Source organism: Nymphalis io, chromosome 23, assembly GCF_905147045.1.
Source record: "Nymphalis io chromosome 23, ilAglIoxx1.1, whole genome shotgun sequence".
Taxonomy (NCBI): Eukaryota; Metazoa; Arthropoda; class Insecta; order Lepidoptera; family Nymphalidae; genus Nymphalis; species Nymphalis io.
Window position 1 is genome coordinate 8,584,273 of NC_065910.1, and position 11,165 is coordinate 8,595,437.

Consider the following 11,165-nt stretch of genomic DNA (forward strand, 5'->3'; position numbering starts at 1 on the left):
GCTTAGATGATACAGCGTCGGCACATTCACGCGTGAACCAACGGTTACGCGTACCCCTATTGATGAGATCTGAGCTAGGAACGTAGTATTCCATTCCTAACATGATCTCATCAGCAACAGCAGCGGCACTAGCTGTAGGGTCATTCCCACTGAAGCAACGTTCCTTCCAAGGGACTGACGCATAGTAATCGCGCATACCGTCCCAATCTGCCGACTTATAGTGCCAAACGCGACGTTTGCATACCGCTGATAGCGGCAGCTTGGCCTGTGGCACTTTGGTAGATATAAGGCCGTGATCCGAAGAACCAAGTGGAGCTTGAACCACAACCTGATATTCCATCGGGTGAGAAGTCAGCAGAAGATCCAGTAGAGAAGGCGCTTGCCCATCAATGTCTGGGATCCTTGTGGGCTGATCAACCAGTTGGGTCAAGTCGTGTGTGAGAGCAAAAGCATGAGCAGTTCTTCCAGCATGGTCAGTTTTGAGGGATTTCAACCATGATTCATGGTGAGCATTAAAATCCCACAAAAACACCAATTCCGCGTTAGGAAACTGCTCTTGCGCAGCATCTGCCACCCGACTAAGATGGTCGAATAATCGGCTTGTCTCCAAGTCACCATTGTGGGATCTGTAGAGGCACACGTAGACTCGACTCTGACGAACCAGGTCCACACGTACCACCAACATGGAGAAGGAGGGGTCCTCCAAGCAGCGCAATCGGTGACAACAAACATCCGCCCTGACGAACAAGCATACTCCGGCTTTCGCTTTAAAAGATTCTTCAAGCATGTAGCCGGGATAGTTAAGGTGTAGCTGGTGTCGGCAGGGCGGAGTATTTGCGTCTCCGTGAGAAACAACATTGCTGGCCGTGCTGTCTCGAGATGGTGGTGGACAGCGTTGAGGTTAGCGTGGAGTCCTCGGATGTTAGAGAACTCGACCTCAAACAGCGTGGGTATGGTGGGGGTGTGCACCGCTGAACGACCGTTATTTCTTATTTGCGCTACCATTTGGAAATTAGGAAAAGAGACGTGAAGCGAGCGACGTATTGCCACGATAGGGATGGGCAAAGTATGGAGGCGTGTTTTCCCAAATGTTTGCCAAAAAGGAAAATATACTGATCCGCCGGACGGAAGGGCCCCCGAACCCCCCCGGAAGTGGCCGCCGGGACCCCACCTTCCGGTCACCAACCGGCACGACGGTTCACCCCGAGATTATGCGTGGCCTGGTGGGGCAGCCTCGAGAGCTGGTTAGGCACGCTCGGGCCCCTGTACTATGCCACGGGCGGCCAGCGGAACAGCCGTTTCTTCGGGTCTCCCTGTCCGGCAGGTCAATACAGTTTCCCCCGGCATTGGTTCAACAGCCGTCTCCACTGGACCAACACCCATCGCGGCAATACTCGCTCGGGCACTGGCTGTACGCTGGCTGACCTCGAAACGCGGCTGCAAGCCACTTCACGAGTTTTTCACCATGCGTACGGTGGTAACAAGCCAGGCGGATGTTAGCATCCTACCACCAGATGAGCAGATGGTCGCTCAGATATCCCTTAGTCGCCTCTTACGACACCCATGGGAAAGAGAGGGGCAGTGAAATGTATTCTTTCTCCGTCACTGCACGGATATATTTTAAACTTTAAGTAAATAAAAATAAAAGTCGGACGATATTTGATTATGGTTGATCACGTTTCAATTCAGTGACTGGTGGTAGGGCTTTGTGCAAGCTCGTCTGGGTAGGTACCACCCACTCATCAGATAGTCTACCGCAAAACAGCAATACTTGATATTGTTGTGTTCCGGTTTGAAGGGTGAGTGAGCCAGTGTAATTACAGGCACAAGGGACATAAAATCTTAGTTCCCAAGGTTGGTGGCGCATTGTCTATAAGCGATGGTTGACATTTCTTAGAATGCCAATGTCTAAGGGCGTTTGGTGACCACTTACCATCAGGTGGCCCATATGCTCGTCCACCTTCCTATTCTATAAAAAAAAAAAGACCATGCGTTTGTATCCTACGAAATAAATAAAGTCAAGACTATTTATTACTACTACAACAAAATTTAATTTAATTTGATGAGCCGTTTGGCGTGGTTGGTGGATACTTGCCTTTCACGCTGAAGGTTGTGGGTTCGATTCTCACCCAGGACAGATATTTGTGTGCATGAACATGTCTGTTTGTCCTGAGTCTGGGTGTAATTATCTATATAAGTATGTATTTACCAAAGAAAAATAGTATATGTAGTATATCAGTTGTCTGGTTTCCATAGTAAAAGCTCTGTACAAGCTTAATTTGGGATCAGATGGCCATGTGTGAAAAATGTCCCAGGATATTATCAATTATCCTATAAATGTATATGTTAACGCCGAGCATAAACACTCAAGCAAAACATAAAATACGTATATTTGCTTGACGTTAACCATCAGGCGTAACATTTTATATATGACGTATTGTACTTCACTGCGTATTAGTTACTTGTCAACTGCAACTTGTAAGTTTAACAACAAAGTGAACTGCTAAAGACTATTTTAAGAGATTCATTGAAATTCCATATGTGTTCAATGATACACTATATATTATAAATTAAAACTATGTGTAATTTAAAATTCATCATTTATATTATTCCAAATCTTTTATAAATTAAATATTACTAAGTATTCAGTCTTTGTACTTTGCGACGTCAGTAAAAACGATGTTTGCTTTTGGATCACAAACTGTCACCTTGTCGAGCCAAACTGAGACACGATCCTTCTAACATACCAAGCTTTTTTTTTAACCTTTAATAGACCGGCGTTTGACCGTTGACTTGCCTGATGTTAAGCATCGGTACGGTCTAGGATGTAGCACGCTTGCCTAAAAGAAAACTGCTTACTCTGGAGTTTCAGATTTTAAATAAAATATTACAGGTGTTATTACGTCACGAACAAAGAAAAGGAATTCTCAATTTTAAATATCTATTAAAATCATTCGTGTCTTTCAGCGATCTTCGTTGTCTAAGTGTCCGAAATGGCGTCGTTTTTATTTCTCCTCATTATATTTAAGTTGGGCTTGCTCATTATATCTGGTATTATTATAGGAACATTTGCATGTAACGGTTGTAGTGAAAGTGCTTCCCAAGTATTTGCACCGGATAAAGTAAAGGATAATACTAAAACAAATGGAGCCTCGTTCGTTCGAGGCATCGTATTACTCACTGTAGCGAGGACCGACGTGGCGATATTTGATCCTGAATATTATTTAGTGTGTACTGACGTCGAAAAATACAAACATTGGATTGATAAATATGTATGAATGTAGGTACAAAAATAGGTTCATGAATCTGTAGAGGTTTTACACCGAATTTAATATTGTATTCAATAGGCTATAATTGATTTATCTTATTGTTTTACTTCACATGGTTGTAATTTTTATGCACAATTGCAATTTGGCAATCAAAGATTATAAGCCTTCTATTTTCCACATGGTTGCAGCTTTCGTTTTGAAATATTAAAAAATACATATTATAATATTAAGTAAAAATACTGTTTTTATTTTAAATTACACGTTGTTAATATATATATCAACTTAAAACATAATTCAATAAATTCTCCGTGATTTCCAAAGTAAAGATACTAGCTAAAAACGAGTCCTTAAAGTAAAGTTTGGCCTTTTAGCTAAGATCATAGTGTTCAGCTTAATATCTGAAAGGATGATTGGGCCAGTGTAACTACCAGCCTCGTGGACATGTTAGTTTTCAAGCTTATTGGCGCATTTGCGATGCAAGGAATAGTTAATATTTCTTACGGCGCCAATCTACGGACGATGGCGACCACTTATCATCAGGTGAAATATTTGCCCGTATATATACAAAATATATATATATATATATATATATATATATATATATATATATATATATATATATATATATATATATATATATATATATATATATATTTTGTATATATACGGGCAAATATTTCACCTGATGATAAGTGGTCGCCATCGTCCGTAGATTGGCGCCGTAAGAAATATTAACTATTCCTTGCATCGCAAATGCGCCAATAAGCTTGAAAACTAACATGTCCACGAGGCTGGTAGTTACACTGGCCCAATCATCCTTTCAGATATTAAGCTGAACACTATGATCTTAGCTAAAAGGCCAAACTTTACTTTAAGGACTCGTTTTTAGCTAGTATCTTTACTTTGGAAATCACGGAGAATTTATTGAATTATGTTTTAAGTTGATATATATATTAACAACGTGTAATTTAAAATAAAAACAGTATTTTTACTTAATATTATAATATGTATTTTTTAATATTTCAAAACGAAAGCTGCAACCATGTGGAAAATAGAAGGCTTATAATCTTTGATTGCCAAATTGCAATTGTGCATAAAAATTACAACCATGTGAAGTAAAACAATAAGATAAATCAATTATAGCCTATTGAATACAATATTAAATTCGGTGTAAAACCTCTACAGATTCATGAACCTATTTTTGTACCTACATTCATACATATTTATCAATCCAATGTTTGTATTTTTCGACGTCAGTACACACTAAATAATATTCAGGATCAAATATCGCCACGTCGGTCCTCGCTACAGTGAGTAATACGATGCCTCGAACGAACGAGGCTCCATTTGTTTTAGTATTATCCTTTACTTTATCCGGTGCAAATACTTGGGAAGCACTTTCACTACAACCGTTACATGCAAATGTTCCTATAATAATACCAGATATAATGAGCAAGCCCAACTTAAATATAATGAGGAGAAATAAAAACGACGCCATTTCGGACACTTAGACAACGAAGATCGCTGAAAGACACGAATGATTTTAATAGATATTTAAAATTGAGAATTCCTTTTCTTTGTTCGTGACGTAATAACACCTGTAATATTTTATTTAAAATCTGAAACTCCAGAGTAAGCAGTTTTCTTTTAGGCAAGCGTGCTACATCCTAGACCGTACCGATGCTTAACATCAGGCAAGTCAACGGTCAAACGCCGGTCTATTAAAGGTTAAAAAAAAAGCTTGGTATGTTAGAAGGATCGTGTCTCAGTTTGGCTCGACAAGGTGACAGTTTGTGATCCAAAAGCAAACATCGTTTTTACTGACGTCGCAAAGTACAAAGACTGAATACTTAGTAATATTTAATTTATAAAAGATTTGGAATAATATAAATGATGAATTTTAAATTACACATAGTTTTAATTTATAATATATAGTGTATCATTGAACACATATGGAATTTCAATGAATCTCTTAAAATAGTCTTTAGCAGTTCACTTTGTTGTTAAACTTACAAGTTGCAGTTGACAAGTAACTAATACGCAGTGAAGTACAATACGTCATATATAAAATGTTACGCCTGATGGTTAACGTCAAGCAAATATACGTATTTTATGTTTTGCTTGAGTGTTTATGCTCGGCGTTAACATATACATTTATAGGATAATTGATAATATCCTGGGACATTTTTCACACATGGCCATCTGATCCCAAATTAAGCTTGTACAGAGCTTTTACTATGGAAACCAGACAACTGATATACTACATATACTATTTTTCTTTGGTAAATACATACTTATATAGATAATTACACCCAGACTCAGGACAAACAGACATGTTCATGCACACAAATATCTGTCCTGGGTGAGAATCGAACCCACAACCTTCAGCGTGAAAGGCAAGTATCCACCAACCACGCCAAACGGCTCATCAAATTAAATTAAATTTTGTTGTAGTAGTAATAAATAGTCTTGACTTTATTTATTTCGTAGGATACAAACGCATGGTCTTTTTTTTTTTATAGAATAGGAAGGTGGACGAGCATATGGGCCACCTGATGGTAAGTGGTCACCAAACGCCCTTAGACATTGGCATTCTAAGAAATGTCAACCATCGCTTATAGACAATGCGCCACCAACCTTGGGAACTAAGATTTTATGTCCCTTGTGCCTGTAATTACACTGGCTCACTCACCCTTCAAACCGGAACACAACAATATCAAGTATTGCTGTTTTGCGGTAGACTATCTGATGAGTGGGTGGTACCTACCCAGACGAGCTTGCACAAAGCCCTACCACCAGTCACTGAATTGAAACGTGATCAACCATAATCAAATATCGTCCGACCGTCCTTTGTGTTGCAAATAGCATCGATTAATCTTTTGCTATAACATTTAAAGTGTTCCGCTATATACGTTTTTTCAATTCCTGATAAGTCAATATTTTGATATTGAGTACATCGAAAAGGATGATATTTTAGTACGTGCCAATTATAAGATTTATAGAACCATTTTATATGTATTTCTTTAATAAAAGGAGCAATAGGATGTACAAGTATCCGCGCAGATCTGCCTCTTTTAATTGAAAAGCCGACAGCACCATCTTTTCAATTTATAAGTCAATGAGTATTTTAAACTGTTCATGATTTAAGCCTGGGTTGAACAAACCAAATGTACGATTATTTACCTCATAACCATCATTTTTTAACGCGGGAAAAACGCATTACGCGTTTCCCCCACGGGAACAGTGGGGGGGGGGGGTATGTGGGGCTCGCCAGTATCCAACGCACCGATTGCGCCCGAACGTCGGAATAGCCACTAAAAAACCAGCGGTACACTTTCCGTCTTAACGAGGAGCGCCACGGGATCGCTTGTCCACGCTACCGTGACGCTCTACTTACCTCATAAACAACCCCTGGGCTATATACACTTTATATTTATTGACTATTATTAAAATAATTGAGTAAATTATATATACGATTGATGGAATAAGTTTTTTTTACGCGTTTGAGTTATATAAGGCATGGTAAACTTTTAATGGTCCTTAGATGTAATAGACTCGTGTAAATAATATGAACTAATAATAATTAATTTTATTTCTTAGTATTCTATTATTTCTGTATATAAAAGAGCATGTACTTATTTAATTTTTGCAGATATTAAAGGTAATCATTTCAATCTTGTCAAATCTATTAACATAATTTTTTTTAGAAGTACATCAAAATAAAAATTTGGACAGAATAAGTCCGTCAAGTTGGATATTTTCAAGGAACTTTTAAAGCCATATTAAGATTACGAATACTTGTTTACAGCTACGGTAAGGTTGTTTAAGGAAAGGTAAGTTGCATTAATTAAATTATTTTTTTCAAAATTGTAGAAGTGTACTAAATAATAATGCTACAATGGCTTAATTAAAACATTTAGACTGGCAAGTTTGCCGCATGATAGTTAATGGCCACCTCCGACTGAAGTCATTAGCACTGAAAAAAATATTAACCTTTCCTTAAATTACCTACCTTGGGATCTCAGAGGTTACGTCTGTAAGGGTACACAGAGAGATTTATTATCAGTCCACTTCTTTTTCTAATTTATAAGCCACTTCTATAATTTTAAAAATAATAAGACGTCAAGTAATATATTACTATAGATTTTTTTTTTCTGAAACTGTTAGGTTATTGGTTTTACATTTAAAAGATAAAGTAAAGTAAGTATGTACTCGAATTGTAGTGACTGTAATTTTTGGAATTCTACTTTATGTTAATTCATCCGATGTGCTACAGTAATATTACAATATTTTTTAGATAACATCGGAAATGGAAATATCGTAATATTGCAGGTTCGCAAGTTTGAGATGTTTGTTTTTTATGTTTGGTGATTGATATTTGATAATCGATAAGCAAATTATGACTATATTTAACTTCGACTTGACTTTTAATATCGCAAGTGGACCTAGTGTAACCGGTTTATGTTTTTTAGTAACCATCGCATGATCAATTTGCACGTGCCTTAAAAGAATAAATTAAAAAAAAGACCTAAATGGGAAGGTAATATCTCTACTGTTATTAATATTCAATATGCTTTTTTTACTAAAACATACATACAAACAACCCATGCAACCCTAGCAAAGGGCAGGTTAAAAGACATGTGTATAAAATTAACCTGATTCTTAATAAAAAAAAAATTGATATATTGAGTTATAAAATATCGAAATTTATTCATATTGTGTAATATATACATATCATAGTATATAATAAACAGAGATGACTCAGCGGTACAGATACGTAAATCTTAATCGAAGATTGTAAATTCAAACAGGGGCTTCCCCTGACCATTGAATTTTCATGTGCTTAATTTGAGCCTATAATTCATTTCATGCTTGGCAGTGAAGGAAAACATAGTAAGGAAGCCTGCATGTGTAATTTCACTGAAATGTTTGCCACATGTGTATCAATGTGGTATATTAAGCTCCAAGCTTTCTACTCAAAGGGAGACCATTTAAGTTAACAAGGGAGCTTTAGGCCAGCCATGGGACATCTACAAGCTGTTATTTAATATAATATATATCACACATTCTTCGTATGATGTGTGTGTTATTTTATTTTTACTTTTTTTTTTATAGAATAGGAAGGCGGACGTTATTTAATATAATATATATCACACATTCTTCGTATGATGTGTGTGTTATTTTATTTTTACTTTTTTTTTTATAGAATAGGAAGGCGGACGTGCATATGGGCCACCTGATGCTAAGTGGTCACCAAACGCCCTTAGACATTGGCATTGTAAGAAATGTTAACCATCGCTAACATCACCAATGCGCCACCAACCTTGGGAACTAAGCCCTTCAAACCGGAACACAACAATACCAAGTACTGCTGTTTTGCGGTAGAATATCTGATGAGTGGGTGGTACCTACCCAGACGAGCTTGCACAAAGCTCTACCACCAGTAAATAAAAAGTCCAAGAATTGATCCTTGTGGGACTTTCATATTATTTAAGATATTTTTTCCTCACTCCACTACTTGGCAAAGTCTATATATGAATATCTATCTATGAACATTTTTTTATATAGAGAGCCGTATAAAGACAACCCTGTTCATAGTTGTCTTTATACGGCTCTATATGGGTATAAAAAAAATCCCCGTGTTATATGAGCTACCAACAGTCACGGCCTTCGTATTTGCCATAAATTGAGACAATATTCTTGTATTCTTGCAGGTAAGAAAAGAGCTGAAACGAAGTAAACGGAAACTTTATCGAATCTTTATAATGTTTTTGTAGCATCTGTTTTCTAAGTTCATAAACAAACATACGTATATATGTGTTTGTTATAACACGTATTCTTCCTTTTAACAATATAAAATCGATATTTGTCTTCTGGTCGTTGAACTATTATGTCAATAAATAAGTCATAAAAAATCTTCAAGGTAAAAAAATATATAATTTGACTAAAAAAACTTAAGTCAATCTTTGATAATACATAAGGAAAATCTATAGATTATTGAAATAACTATGAGGGAGGCAAATATTAGTGCTAATAATGTTTCTTATAAAATAGTTAGTGATCCACTCTCAGTAACGCTGTCTACATCATACGGTATGGTGCTCTTAATATTTTATATTCATTTTAGAAATTTTTACTAGTGAATTAAAATTAAATAATAAACATATTTTTAAAACTTATTTGTTACTTTAAATACTTTCCAGGTCTAATATTATTATTTTTTTACAATAGAAATAAAATTTTTATTTTTAAATAAAATCAGTGTCTTAAAAATATTAGGAATAAATATATTTTTTTTAGAAGGCGTTGCAGTGATTTTATTGGATTAATATTTTGACGGTTAAAAAAATGAAGTGCATGACGCTGATTTTGACAATTTGCGTTTTTATTATAAGCGCAAAGTGTTATGATTCCGAGAAAATTTCAGGAAATCCACTTATCCATGCTCATCCTTGTGTTGGATCAGAAAACATCGTAGTGTCATTTGAACCAGGTCTTGCTCCAGAAATAGAGAACCAATACGGAGTTTACATTACTAGAGATTTCATTAGTCAATCGAAGATCGAATTAACACTTGACGGACGTGCAAATGTTACTCTGGTAAGTATCTCGTTTGTGCACTGCTCCCTTACTGTATGCAATAATTCACTCAACTTCTCAAAAACCTATATGTTCTTTAAAGCCACTTAGGTCGGTTTCAAAAATATCGAGGAACATACATATATGTACAGACAAAATATATAGGCGTATCTATTGATACTAATAAAAATAAGAAATCGAACTGAAACGATAGTGATGTAATAAATAATAATATCCTGGGACATTATTCACACACGGCCATCTGATCCCAAATTAAGCAGAGCTTGTACTATGGAAACCAGACAACTGATATACTACATAACTTTTCTTTTGTAAATACATACTTATATAGATAATTACACACAGAGTCAGGACTAACAGACATGTTCATGTACACAAATGTCTTTCCTGGGTGGGAATCGAACTCACAACCTTCGGCGTGATAGGCAAGTTTCTAACAACCATGTCAACCGGCTCGTCAATGGGCTATATTTGTAACACTACCGTCTGGAGATCAAGATATATCTTGTATCCTTGTTCCTTAAGAGTGAGTGAGACGAAAATAACAGATGCAAGATATATAACATTTAAGAACCTACTAAACCCGAAGGATTTATTATCACACTCATAATATATGCAAAAATTCAAACCAACATAAAAATATATTATATTTAACGAAACTAATATTAAATTGGATTTGTTAATTTTAATCACATTCAAAATTATTTTCAGAATGACAAAGGTTATGCAAGAATTTACGCTAACGATAATAAGTTCGAAATTCGTTTCTTCAAAGAGCATGATGGTGTCGGATTTAAGGTTCAAGGATTACCGTTTGCCAGAATACCTTACATCACGAGCCTTATTATAAACAGCAAAGAATTCTGCAGTGAACCGTTATGGGTAAGATAAATTGCATTTTTTTTTCTTAATTTTGTTATATAAAATCTGACGTGGAAATTGGAAATTTTAAAACATATATTTAATAATTATAAAACTTATATATTTAAAATTATATATTTTAAAATGTATCTTTTTAGACCTTTCTTAAATTGAAAGTAATTCTTTCTTTTTTCTTTCTTCTCAAAAAAAGGAGTGGAGGCCTTAGCCCAGCAGCGGGACATTCATAGACTATTACTAAAGTCTATTTACGTTTTGACAATTTTATTAAAAAAATCCTTCTTTTTTCTAGGGATATCTTGACGAATATATAATAGGTTACAAAAACCACGCAGCGTCGAAGTAAATAATCAGATGGAAACTTTGAAATATGCCAACTAACAGACATTGTATGAATCGCTAATAACCCTAAATGAA

The 11,165-nt window shown here is 35.8% G+C and overlaps 1 protein-coding gene across 1 annotated transcript; it reads left to right on the plus strand.

Annotated features, from left to right (window-relative positions):
* The first annotated feature begins 9,595 nt into the window (after window positions 1–9,595).
* LOC126777599 (uncharacterized) lies at window positions 9,596–11,165 on the plus strand. The gene is made up of 3 exons (XM_050500673.1): window positions 9,596–9,869; window positions 10,581–10,751; window positions 11,041–11,165. Exons 1-3 carry the CDS (start codon window positions 9,618–9,620, stop codon window positions 11,092–11,094), a joined length of 477 nt encoding a protein of 158 aa, XP_050356630.1. The 5' UTR covers window positions 9,596–9,617; the 3' UTR covers window positions 11,095–11,165.